Below are 13862 nucleotides of genomic sequence, written 5' to 3'. Positions count from 1 at the left end.
AGCCTGTGTTTGTAGTTGGTCCGTCTCCTCTCTCTTACTGTTACTTCATGTCTGGTAAACTGATCTCATTGATTCCTCCTGAGTACTGTATCTCCTATTTGTGTCTGTGTTTTACCTTCCATTTTCTGCTTCTCTTCTCTTTTTCTATGTGTGTACCCTGCCCGTATATCTACCTATCCTTCCTTGCGTTTTCCTTCTTCACCCTGGTATACTTCTCTTTCTCCTGGTCCCATCCCCCCCTCCTCCTCCTCCTCCTCCCTGGCCCATGTCGGGGCACAGGCCCTATGGTCTAGAGGAGGATGTTAGGCAGTATGAGCAGGACCTGGCTAAGAGGCTGTACCAGGCCCGGGTGAGGGCATCTCAGGGCTCAGCCGAGGGCCCCGAGCCCCCCACCGCCTCCTCTACCACCTCCTCTGCTGCCTCCCAGCTCAGGTCTGCTCCTCGGCCCCAGCTACCAGGGCCACACACGCACGGCATTGTGGGGGTGTGCCGGGGTGCTTTGGCGTTCTGGGCATTTTGCTTTTACGTTTTCAAAGGTCCGAGCAACGCTGTGACAGTGCTTCAGCCTTGCTTCTGCACGTCTTGGCTGTATCCATTGCTCGCTTCCTCTGGTTCCCCCTCTCTACTCTCTGTTTTGTCACCCCCCCCATCCCTCCTTTCCACCACTCTCTCTCTTTTTAATTTCTGCCTTGCTGTTCTCTTGATTAACATACACCGTTATTTGTACTAACACACAGCCCATAGTAAAGTTGCAAGCAACATCTGTGAGTTGAGGGTCAGCCTACTAAGCAGTAGGTAGTCCTTATCCTGGAATGCATCCCTCTTTTATTGTGCAATTGATTTGGTTGAGTGTAACACAGCAAACCAGGACAAGGAGCACCCGAATACTGTGTCTGGTAGTTTATCAGCACTATTACAATAGCCACTTATGGTAGTGTGCTCCTCTGCCTGCCAGTCTCTCTCTCTCTCTCTCTATCATTCCTCCGGGTTCCTCTTGAATGTACCTGTTTGATGATGTCTCTCTCTCTCTCTCTCTCTCTCTCTCTCTCTCTCTCTCTCTCTCTCTCTCTCCTGTAGAATGAAGTCTCTGGAGCAGGATGCACTGAAAGCTCAGATGGTCATCGCCAAGTCTCGAGAAGGGAAGAAGCGCGGCACGCTCGACCAGCTGGCTGAGTCGCCGTCACCAGCCCCGACACCCTCTCCCACCCCCATGGAAGGTGGCTCACCCCTCCTCCATACTCACTTTTTTTTCCTCAAATCCACGTCTGCATCCAGATCAATTTCTTTATTATTATATTTGATCATGACAAGTGACTTTGATACTGGACCAAAGATGACCGCTTTCAAATCTATGGCTAATCGGTTTCATCAGTATAGGCTTTCCTTTCTGTTTTCTCACCTCACACTTTGTTTTTCTCCGACAGAGCTCAGTCCTCGAGGAGTAACCTCACCCGGCAGGCTGGTAAGTTCTATACCGCCGTCTCGTTCAATTTTAAAGTTCTCACAAATGATTGACGTTTCCCACTCGCCTCTTTGGCCAGGTGAAATGGACCTTGAGAGCTTCAATTGTCGCAAGAATTTCAACGCCGTCACTTTAGCTTTCCCCTTAATTTATGGAGCTTTTACTTCATGAAAGACGACATTTACAGCGGTCCGTTTACAAGCCGGGAAGGAAAAGTAGATTGGCTTCAGTTCAAAGCACATTGACACTAATCCACCATCTTGCTCATCATCACTCTAGCCAATCTGAGTGGAGACATGCTCTCCCTCCATATGTGCCACATTAGCCTTTCTGCCTCCTACCTTTTCCATTTCCCCGTCCATTTTCTTTATCCCTTCCCCTCTCTCCATCCCGCTCTCCTCCTTTCTGTCCTCTGTCCTACTCCTTTTCTCTCTCTTTACCCCCCCCCCCCCCCTCCATCCATCTACCTCTGCTCATTCCTGTTTGCTATCCTTCTAGTCCCTGTCGTCAAAGAAGTTTGACTACCGACAGTTTGCTGCCATTCCTTCTTCCAAACCCGTATACGACATCCAGGTATTGGCTGCATGCTGAGCCCCCGGGCCCCAGCCGCCTTCCCTCCCCTCCCCAGGCTTTCCCTGCTGCATCTCCCCTCCAACTGATCACTACCTCCTGCTCTCTACTGTGGGGGCGTGGCTAACTAACTCTCATTTGTGCAGTGAAGAGAGATTCATGCTGTCAATAATGATGCACCAAAGCACCCTGGGTTCTCCGATTTATTTATTTATTTCCCCATCCCCACAAGAATATAATTATGTTTCACTCTCTCTAGTCTCCCACTCACCACTCCCAAACCTCCAAGCATCTCTATCAGTAACCATTCATATCCAGCTGCCTCTCAGCTATCTAATCAATCACAAACAAGTCAACATTAACACTCACCAGTCAAAGACAGTTCTCTGATCCCACTAACCAAAACTCTGCATCTCATCCACTCACATTCACTTTCACCAGCTGCCTTGTTCCACACGCATGGGCTGTTTCTCAGGCACAGGTTAGTTTAGACTTCCTCTCGTGCACTGGCCTCTGACACATGGATCTGCACCGAGGGGCTCCTCCTGCATTCTGTCACTTAACCAATAAAGCTCAGGCTGTGCGGGAAGCTTTGTGGGGCTCAGAAGCTTGTTAGGGCCGTAGTTTTGTGCAGGGCACTTTGGTCGGCGTCTTTATCTGCTCTGTGTGGGTGAAGAGACCGGAGGGGGAGCAGGGGAATCCTTCAGTGATGCTGAAGCGAGCAAAGCTTGTGTTGAAGTGGTTTCTGGTCAGGTATCTGTGGTTGTCTCTCACTGTCAGTCTGGGCTCCTCTGAGTTTGGGATCATATGGTTTCCTAACTGCTGACCTCAGTTTTGCCTACATTGGGTTGCATTTGTCTGCCTCCCGTTTTGTGGGTGTAATGTACTTGATCTTGCTACTTGTGAGTGTGTTTTAGATTCCCACAAATGAACATGACTGTGTTTGAAAGCTGCGTGTCGTGTCGGGGGCAACTATGACTCATTTCACATATTCTGTTAAGCTTGCATACAGTAGTAATGCACAACAAAACAGCTTTCTCAGAGATTACCAGGAAATGTCAGAATTGAAATCTAACCAAATAACACATATTACCACAACAGTGTTGCTTTCTACAGATGGACAGCAACGTAACAACCTTCTGCCTGGTTTTCTTTTCTGTGTCGGTGACTGTTGGCGCTGTACTCCTGCTTGTGGATGTGCCTACACACTATACAGCGAGCCCCGGTCACAACGGATGACCTAACTTAACCACTCTCTCCTTTAACACGCCGATCTTCTCCTGGGGAAAGTGTGGTGTAGCGGCACTGGCACTTGTGGTTCTGGCAGAGACGGCTTCAGACACACCTGCTGCTCCACACTCACTCACTCACTCTGTTCTTCTCTTCCAGTCCCCTGACACGGTCGACGACATGCAGTTCATGGACGACGGCTCCAGCAACCCAGGTGAGTGTTTGGTGTGACTCAAGTTTGAATGAAAATGGGATTTAAGTGAGTGGGTTAACCAATAATGTACGGTACATATTACCCTGATTTCTTCTGCCCCTTTGATTCAGGTGACTACCTGGGATAAGCAGCTCATATTGGTAGGATTTGCACACTGCGTGTGTGTGTGCGTGCGCGTGTGCGTGTGTGTGCGTGTGTGTGTGCGTGTGTGCGCGTGCGTGTGTGTGTGTGTGCGTGTGTGTGTGTGTGTGTGCGTGCTTGTGTGTGTGTGTGTGTGTGTGTGCGTGTGCGTGTGCGTGCGCGTGTGTGTGTGTGTGTGCGTGCTTGTGGGTGTGTGTGCCTCTGTAGGCCGAGTGTGTGAGCAGTGTATGTATGTTTGTGCGCTTGTGTACCTGCATGCAGCAGTGGGCTTATTTTGATGTGGGTTACATGTGTGTGTGTGCGTTTCTACTCTAACCCTGCTAGTTCTGTAGTCAGCCGTAGCGTACAGTAGTCGTGGGATGATGCCGTTACAGAAATGCTACTTGCCTTGAGAAGGGTGTCTCTACCTGGGTGTGCTTCACTGCTTCGCCTGCTGCTGTTCCACAGGTGTTGCTGGCCAGAAACAACGTGGAAGAGTCAAACTAATCCTCCTAACGCTTAGGGCTGGGCAATATGTTGATATTATATTGATATTGTGATATGAGACTAGATATCATCTTGGATATCATAATATGGTGATATGGCATATATAAAGGCTGCATTACAGTATAGTGGTCATTTTCTGACCTTACCAGACTAGTTCTAGCTCTTTACCCACTTAGTTATTATATCCACATTACTGATGACTATTTATCAAAGATCTCATTCTGTAATCAATATTTTGTGAAAGCACTAATAGTCATCCCTACAATATTGTCGCTATATATATATATATATATATATATATAGTTATATATATATATATATATATATATATATATAACTATATATATATAGTTATATATATATATAGTTATATAGTTATATATATATATATAACTATATATAACTATATATATATATAACTATATATATATATATATATATACCGTAGTTATATATATATATAGTTATATATAGTTATATATAGTTATATAGTTATATATATATATATATATTGTGTGTTTTTGTGTGTATACAAATATTGGTAAAAATATTGTCGATATATATATATATATATATACAGTATATATATACAGATCCTTTCCAAAAAAAATGTCATGGATAAGTTAATTTTTTCCATAATTCCTTTCAAAAAGTGAAACTTTCATAGATTATAGATTCATTACACACAAAGTGAAATATTTATAGCCTTTATTTGTTTCATTTTTCATAATTTTGGCCTACAGCTCCAGAGAACCCCCAAAACAGTATTTCAAGAAATTAGAGTAGTGTGAAGAAGAAAATCAGCAGTTACTTGTCAGTTATGACTGACTCCAGCCTCAGTCTACTCCCTCTGAATCTCCGCCAAATTGTTTAATCGTCTTTGCTTGACAATCCGCTGAAGCCCACGGTCAGTCCATGGTATTTCCATGATATTCAAATTTTTTGGAAAGGATCTGTGTGTATGTATTAGGGCATTCACGACTAGTGAATTTTACTAGTCGACTAGTCGTCCCTAAAGGTAGTCGACTAGTTGATTAGTCGTTTTTTTTTTTTTTTTTTTTTTTTTTAATCTTTAAGAAAGAACATGAGGTATTTACACGACATACATGGACTATCATATCCCATATCCCCCACAAAGAATTGGACAAACAACCAAACAAAAACAATGCATTCAGCTCCTATCCTGATAAGCCTAATGACACTGGGGTAAAAAGTTCTTAAAGTCAAACTCTGTATGTGGTTGCCATATTTTGGGGGTGTCTAAGAATCTGCCTTTGCTCTTGTAGTAAATGTTATCCAACGTATGGTAGCTTGAGAGTTCATTCCACCAGTGAACTACAGCTGGGGGATTGGATGCTTTCCAATTTAAAGCTATGCATTTCCTAGCTGCCAACAGGGCAAGATCTATGTATTTACTTTGAATGCATTGTTTTTGTTTGGTTGTTTGTCCAATAGTCTTGTTTGTTCTTGGATTATTGTGTATCTTATGCAGTTTTCTTGTTTTGTTTTGTTGTGTTTTGATGTTCTTTGTGGGGGATATGGGATATGATAGTCCATGTATGTCATGTAAATACCTCATGTTCTTTCTTAAAGATAAAAAAAAAAAATATATATATATATATATAATATATATATATATATATATATATTTAAAAAAAACGACTAGTCGACTACTAAGCACAGTGTCGACTAGTGGTTTTACTAGTCGACTAGTCTGTGAATGCCCTAGTATGTATATATATATAGATATTATATATCTATATATATATATATATATATATATATATATATATATATATATATATATTTATTTTTATTCTTTTGGTTAAAAAAGAATAATAATTAGATTTTGTCGATATTGCCCAGCCCTACTAATGCTAACCAAGACCCAGACTGTGCATGAAGACAGTCGAAGGGTTGACAAATGATTACAAGAGTTAGATCTGATTCAATGTAGTTCTTCTCGTCACAGAGATGTTATTGACTCCTGCTCTGAATATGAACACTGAGTGCGTTGAAGTGGCCTGATTCACCTTTCAGTCATGCATCACTTCAAGAGTTTTAGACGCGATGGTTTCCTGCTGCTGCTCTGGAGGCGGGGCTTCTCTCGCATCTCTCACTGGACCCGGCTGCTGTCTCACCTGCCTCACAGGAAGCTCTCTCACCTGCCTCAGGAATTTTCTGTCTCAATAGCCCAATTTCTCTCCGTGCAACTTCTTCCTCTCCACAGCAGGTGTTGGGGTGGGGGTGAATGTCGGCGATAGAAGCCAAACCACAGCAGGTTTTCTCAATCTCTTGCGTCTTGTCTCGTTGCTGCACAGTTCCCACCGTGAGCCCCGAGGCCCAGGAGGAGGTTCCCGCCGCCCTGCCCACCACCTCAGCGCTGGAGGAGATGGCGCTCTACAGCAACAAGCGCAAGCTGAGGCAGGGCCGCCGCAGCCTGGAGACCGCCGTGCCAACATAACACCTCAACACACCGCCAGGAGGGATCTGAACACGTGACACAAACACACACACACGTAACACGCACCGTGGAATACGGCGACAAAACTACCACGTGCATCCAGGAGGCGGCGCAGTCACAATACACTACGGTGTCAGTAGATGGAGAGCATTCGTCCTACCATAATGTAACCACTGCAGAGACTACGAAGCTGATAATTGCTACATACTTATAGTCATATATCCTGCGTGCCAGTCTTGCCTTTACAGTCTGGGGATGAGTTGGCACAGATATATCGCCCAACAATCCCCTTAGGGCAAGAAAAGGAGCTAGTGTGGTTAGCTAGCATTACTACTTAAAGACCATTCTTTCTTTTTTGTTCTACACTCAGTTTGCCTATTAGAAGCTGAATTACGTCAACAGGAGGTGACTGATGTTCTTATTTTTGCGCCTCCACTGATTTTGCTGTTAAAAAAAAAGAGAAAAAAATGTTCTGGAAGAGAAAGAGATTAGTCATAGCTGTACTAACTTTTCAAATGACATTTTTTGAGGCTTTCAGTGACTAGATTGTAAAATGTCAGGGTTTTTTGAGACTTGTTGCGTGGGGGAGTGTATATAATGAGTGAGGAGGGAACATCCTGCTACCTTCACAGTCGCACATGTGCAGAGCATTTAAAAAAAAAAAAGAACACTACATATCGTTATTGCACTGCCACTGATCAGCTTTTTAAGAAATTCTATCTTAAGTAATTTATTTTGTTTTTAGCATTTTACTCAAATTGAAGGCCTTTCTATTTTACACTGTTGTAAAAAAAAAACTGTCCAATTTAGCACAAAGGATGTTAGGAGTGTATCGCTATTTATCATTATGAATGAATTTATCAAGAATCAAGACTTCAAGGCTTTGAATGAATGAATCGCATATCACTTTCTATCATATCATATTCTACTTTGTATACACTTTTGAAATCCCTATCAATGTATTACCAGAGTTTTTGGGAGACAAGCCTATTTACAAATTAGATAGCTTGAGGAAAGCCTAGCGCATATCTCTGTGTGTAGAACAAACACGTCGCAATGCATAAATCCATGTACTGAGGAAGACTCGACAGAGCATCTCCAGCTTCTCTAGGCCAGATTTATTGAATTCTGTTACATTCCCTTTGTAGAGAATATGACTACACTGGAGATAGCAGCAGACAGTCTCACAGATTATTCACTATTTAATTCAGGAATCATTGTAATGGATCAAAACTTCAGACAATTTTGGGAACATGCATTTTTAGCACCATTTATTTACGGTACTTTCCCTGCCCTTTTTAGGGTTGTTGTTTTTTTGTTTTTTTTTATCAATGTGAATCTCACTCATTTCTATCTTTTTATATCTGGAAGGATTCCAGAATGACATGTGAAGGTAGCAGGTGTTGCTTTTTTAATCTGTCTTTTGGTTAATTTAAATCTGATGCCACTGAAAAATCCTTTATTATTGTGTGAATAATGTACAAATACTGAAAGGAAAGCAAACTTGGGTTTGAAACTGAGCCAGTCTTGGCCTAGACCAAGCAAGTGTCCGGACTGCTAATGCATCAGGGTTTGGACAGGCTTGGTACCGGGAAGCTCTCTGCATGTATATTGGTTTATAAATGGGAGAGCCTTCGAGAGGTAGAACCGCTCTATAATCCCTCTCAAGACATCTGTCTCATTCGGTCATTCACTTCACTGCTTGACTCGCTGTCAGTTTTGTGTGTCTGACGGGTATTTTGCAGAATCACAATGTAGTAGCATAGTGTTAATTTAATGTAGGGTCTACTAATCATAGCTTTCCATGTTGCGCTCACTGACTGAAATTCAGTTTGGTTGATAACATTTGTGAATGGCTGATTTCTTCTTTTTTTTACTTACAGTAGGTAAATCTTTTTCCAGACGAGTGGGATTCACTACATTTGTTAATGCAGTGTTTCAACTTTTTGTGTTATTCTTTTGTCTTGAGTTCTCTTTGGGGGCTATTACTTCCAGATATGTTGGAGGGAAAGGGTCAGAGGTCCTAGGGTCAAGGGTTAGAGCTCATACAAGACTGTAACTAGTGAATTTGTACAACCAAAGAAGTCTATTTTGTGGTTCAGGAATAATAAATTTTACTTTTCATTTAACAAGCTGATTCATTGCATAGTGTCTTTTGTGCTTGATACATGTTCATTCTGGAAATTACAATACACAGAAAATTGTGTAAATTCAATTATGATTCAATGGTATGAGAACTTTTTTCCCCTCAGTCTTTCCAGACGCAGGGCATGTCTGTGTGCAATTAAAGGAAAAATCCACCCTAAAACACTTTACACTGTTAAAAATAACACTTGGTACTGTACCTTATATTTCTGGGTCCGTTTTATTTTGTTTGGTGTGGCAATTTTTATTTTTCTCATAACTGATCAAATGAAGATGTGACATTGATTTTCTTGACAGGAAAACCTCTGGTGTTCTCTCCAACTACATGCTAAACCTACAGTTGGAATACTCAGGGCCGTACCCTAAGGATTGTAGGAAGGCAGTCTGGGAAATGTAGGAAACCACTAACTGAAGTCGAAGTGGAAGCTTGTGGAAAGTGTGATAGCACAAATTACATTTGACCACTTGAGTGTGAAAGTGTCCGATGGTGGAATTTCCCTTTAAGCTTTTGCCAGGATGTCTTATTGTTGAACAGTTAACATCACATACAGTACACCTCTCTTAGGTAACGTCACATACAGTACACCTCTCTTAGGTAACTTCACATACAGTACACCTCTCTTAGGTAACATCACATACAGTACACCTCTCTTAGGTAACTTCACATACAGTACACCTCTCTTAGGTAACTTTACATACAGTACACCTCTCTCAGGTAACATCACATACAGTACACCTCTCTTAGGTAACTTCACATACAGTACACCTCTCTTAGGTAACTTCACATACAGTACACCTCTCTTAGGTAACTTCACATACAGTACACCTCTCTTAGGTAACATCACATACAGTACACCTCTCTTAGGTAACTAACTTCACATACAGTACACCTCTCTTAGGTAACTTCATACAGTACACCTCTCTTAGGTAACTTCACATACAGTACACCTCTCTTAGGTAACATCACATACAGTGCACCTCTCTTAGGTAACATCACATACAGTACACCTCTCTTAGGTAACATCACATACAGTACACCTCTCTTAGGTAACTTCACATACAGTACACCTCTCTTAGGTAACATTACATACAGTACACCTCTCTTAGGTAACATTACATACAGCACACCTCTCTTAGGTAACATCACATACAGTACACCTCTCTTAGGTAACATTACATACAGTACACCTCTCTTAGGTAACTTCACATACAGTACACCTCTCTTAGGTAACATCACATACAGTACACCTCTCTCAGGTAACTTCACATACAGTACACCTCTCTTAGGTAACATCACATACAGTACACCTCTCTTAGGTAACATCACATACAGTACACCTCTCTTAGGTAACATCACATACAGTACACCTCTCTTAGGTAACATCACATATAGTACACCTCTCTTAGGTAACTTCACATACAGTACACCTCTCTTAGGTAACATTACATACAGTACACCTCTCTTAGGTAACTTCACATACAGTACACCTCTCTTAGGTAACATCACATACAGTACACCTCTCTTAGGTAACATCACATACAGTACACCTCTCTTAGGTAACATCACATACAGTACACCTCTCTTAGGTAACTTCACATACAGTACACCTCTCTTAGGTAACATTACATACAGTACACCTCTCTTAGGTAACATTACATACAGTACACCTCTCTTAGGTAACATCACATACAGTACACCTCTCTTAGGTAACATTACATACAGTACACCTCTCTTAGGTAACATCACATACAGTACACCTCTCTTAGGTAACATTACATACAGTACACCTCAGGTAACTTCACATACAGTACACCTCTCTTAGGTAACATCACATACAGTACACCTCTCTTAGGTAACATCACATACAGTACACCTCTCTTAGGTAACATCACATACAGTACACCTCTCTTAGGTAACATCACATACAGTACACCTCTCTTAGGTAACATCACATACAGTACACCTCTCTTAGGTAACATCACATACAGTACACCTCTCTTAGGTAACATCACATACAGTACACCTCTCTTAGGTAACATTACATACAGTACACCTCTCTTAGGTAACATCACATACAGTACACCTCTCTTAGGTAACATCACATACAGTACACCTCTCTTAGGTAACTTTACATACAGTACATCTCTCTTAGGTAACTTCACATACAGTACACCTCTCTTAGGTAACATCACATACAGTACACCTCTCTTAGGTAACATCACATACAGTACACCTCTCTTAGGTAACATCACATACAGTACACCTCTCTTAGGTAACTTCACATACAGTACACCTCTCTTAGGTAACATCACATACAGTACACCTCTCTTAGGTAACTTCACATACAGTACACCTCTCTTAGGTAACTTCACATACAGTACACCTCTCTTAGGTAACATTACATACAGTACACCTCTCTTAGGTAACTTCACATACAGTACACCTCTCTTAAGTAACTAACTTCACATACAGTACACCTCTCTTAGGTAACTTCACATACAGTACACCTCTCTTAGGTAACTTCACATACAGTACACCTCTCTTAGGTAACTAACTTCACATACAGTACACCTCTCTTAGGTAACATCACATACAGTACACCTCTCTTAGGTAACTTCACATACAGTACACCTCTCTTAGGTAACATTACATACAGTACACCTCTCTTAGGTAACTTCACATACAGTACACCTCTCTTAGGTAACTAACTTCACATACAGTACACCTCTCTTAGGTAACATCACATACAGTACACCTCTCTTAGGTAACTTCACATACAGTACACCTCTCTTAGGTAACTTCACATACAGTACACCTCTCTTAGGTAACATTACATACAGTACACCTCTCTTAGGTAACTTCACATACAGTACACCTCTCTTAAGTAACTAACTTCACATACAGTACACCTCTCTTAGGTAACTTCACATACAGTACACCTCTCTTAGGTAACTTCACATACAGTACACCTCTCTTAGGTAACTAACTTCACATACAGTACACCTCTCTTAGGTAACATCACATACAGTACACCTCTCTTAGGTAACATTACATACAGTACACCTCTTAGGTAACATTACATACAGTACACCTCTCTTAGGTAACTTCACATACAGTACACCTCTCTTAGGTAACTTCACATACAGTACACCTCTCTTAGGTAACTAACTTCACATACAGTACAACTCTTAGGTAACATTACATACAGTACACCTCTCTTAGGTAACTTCACATGCAGTACACCTCTCTTAGGTAACTTTACATACAGTACACCTCTCTTAGGTAACTAACTTCACATACAGTACACCTCTCTTAGGTAACTTCACATACAGTACACCTCTCTTAGGTAACTTCACATACAGTACACCTCTCTTAGGTAACATTACATACAGTACACCTCTCTTAGGTAACATTACATACAGTACACCTCTCTTAGGTAACATCACATACAGTACACCTCTCTTAGGTAACATTACATACAGTACACCTCTCTTAGGTAACTTCACATACAGTACACCTCTCTTAGGTAACTTCACATACAGTACACCTCTCTTAGGTAACTTCACATACAGTACACCTCTCTTAGGTAACTAACTTCACATACAGTACACCTCTCTCAGGTAACTTCACATACAGTACACCTCTCTTAGGTAACTAACTTCACATACAGTACACCTCTCTTAGGTAACTTCACATACAGTACACCTCTCTTAGGTAACATTACATACAGTACACCTCTCTTAGGTAACATTACATACAGTACACCTCTCTTAGGTAACATCACATACAGTACACCTCTCTTAGGTAACATTACATACAGTACACCTCTCTTAGGTAACTTCACATACAGTACACCTCTCTTAGGTAACTTCACATACAGTACACCTCTCTTAGGTAACTTCACATACAGTACACCTCTCTTAGGTAACTAACTTCACATACAGTACACCTCTCTCAGGTAACTTCACATACAGTACACCTCTCTTAGGTAACTAACTTCACATACAGTACACCTCTCTTAGGTAACTTCACATACAGTACACCTCTCTTAGGTAACATCACATACAGTACACCTCTCTTAGGTAACTTCACATACAGTACACCTCTCTTAGGTAACATCACATACAGTACACCTCTCTTAGGTAACATTACATACAGTACACCTCTCTTAGGTAACTTCACATACAGTACACCTCTCTTAGGTAACATCACATACAGTACACCTCTCTTAGGTAACATCACATACAGTACACCTCTCTTAGGTAACTTCACATACAGTACACCTCTCTTAGGTAACATCACATACAGTACACCTCTCTTAGGTAACTTCACATACAGTACACCTCTCTTAGGTAACTTCACATACAGTACACCTCTCTTAGGTAACATTACATACAGTACACCTCTCTTAGGTAACATTACATACAGTACACCTCTCTTAGGTAACATCACATACAGTACACCTCTCTTAGGTAACTTCACATACAGTACACCTCTCTTAGGTAACATTACATACAGTACACCTCTCTTAGGTAACTTCACATACAGTACACCTCTCTTAGGTAACATTACATACAGTACACCTCTCTTAGGTAACATCACATACAGTACACCTCTCTTAGGTAACTTCACATACAGTACACCTCTCTTAGGTAACATTACATACAGTACACCTCTCTTAGGTAACTTCACATACAGTACACCTCTCTTAGGTAACTTCACATACAGTACACCTCTCTTAGGTAACATTACATACAGTACACCTCTCTTAGGTAACATCACATACAGTACACCTCTCTTAGGTAACTTCACATACAGTACACCTCTCTTAGGTAACATTACATACAGTACACCTCTCTTAGGTAACTTCACATACAGTACACCTCTCTTAGGTAACTTCACATACAGTACACCTCTCTTAGGTAACTTCACATACAGTACACCTCTCTTAGGTAACATTACATACAGTACACCTCTCTTAGGTAACATTACATACAGTACACCTCTCTTAGGTAACATCACTTCAATCATGAGAGACTCGTAAAAGACATTTTAACAATCTTTATTGAATCAAACAGTTTAAGCATGGCGTATGACTCCATGATGTGACGCTCCTCTTGCTATGAGAGAGGGGGGGTGTCGGTGCTGT

The 13862-nt window shown here is 41.4% G+C and overlaps 1 protein-coding gene across 1 annotated transcript in view; it reads left to right on the top strand.

Annotated features, from left to right (window-relative positions):
• The window catches only part of scrib (scribble planar cell polarity protein), a 168406-nt gene extending 159702 nt beyond the window's left edge, over window positions 1–8704 (top strand). The window contains exons 41-45 of the mRNA XM_083631875.1: window positions 1078–1217; window positions 1425–1462; window positions 1961–2035; window positions 3422–3476; window positions 6425–8704. Of these exons, the coding sequence (XP_083488001.1) occupies window positions 1078–1217; window positions 1425–1462; window positions 1961–2035; window positions 3422–3476; window positions 6425–6567 (451 nt within the window). The 3' untranslated portion in view covers window positions 6568–8704. The remainder of the gene's footprint in view (window positions 1–1077; window positions 1218–1424; window positions 1463–1960; window positions 2036–3421; window positions 3477–6424) is intronic.
• The last annotated feature ends 5158 nt before the right edge of the window (window positions 8705–13862 follow it).

The sequence above is a fragment of the Poromitra crassiceps genome (genome assembly GCF_964638095.1).
Source record: "Poromitra crassiceps genome assembly, chromosome: 2".
Classification (NCBI taxonomy): Eukaryota; Metazoa; Chordata; class Actinopteri; order Beryciformes; family Melamphaidae; genus Poromitra; species Poromitra crassiceps.
The sequence above is the reverse complement of the archived record's forward strand: the minus strand, read 5'-3'. Positions and strand labels throughout refer to the sequence as shown.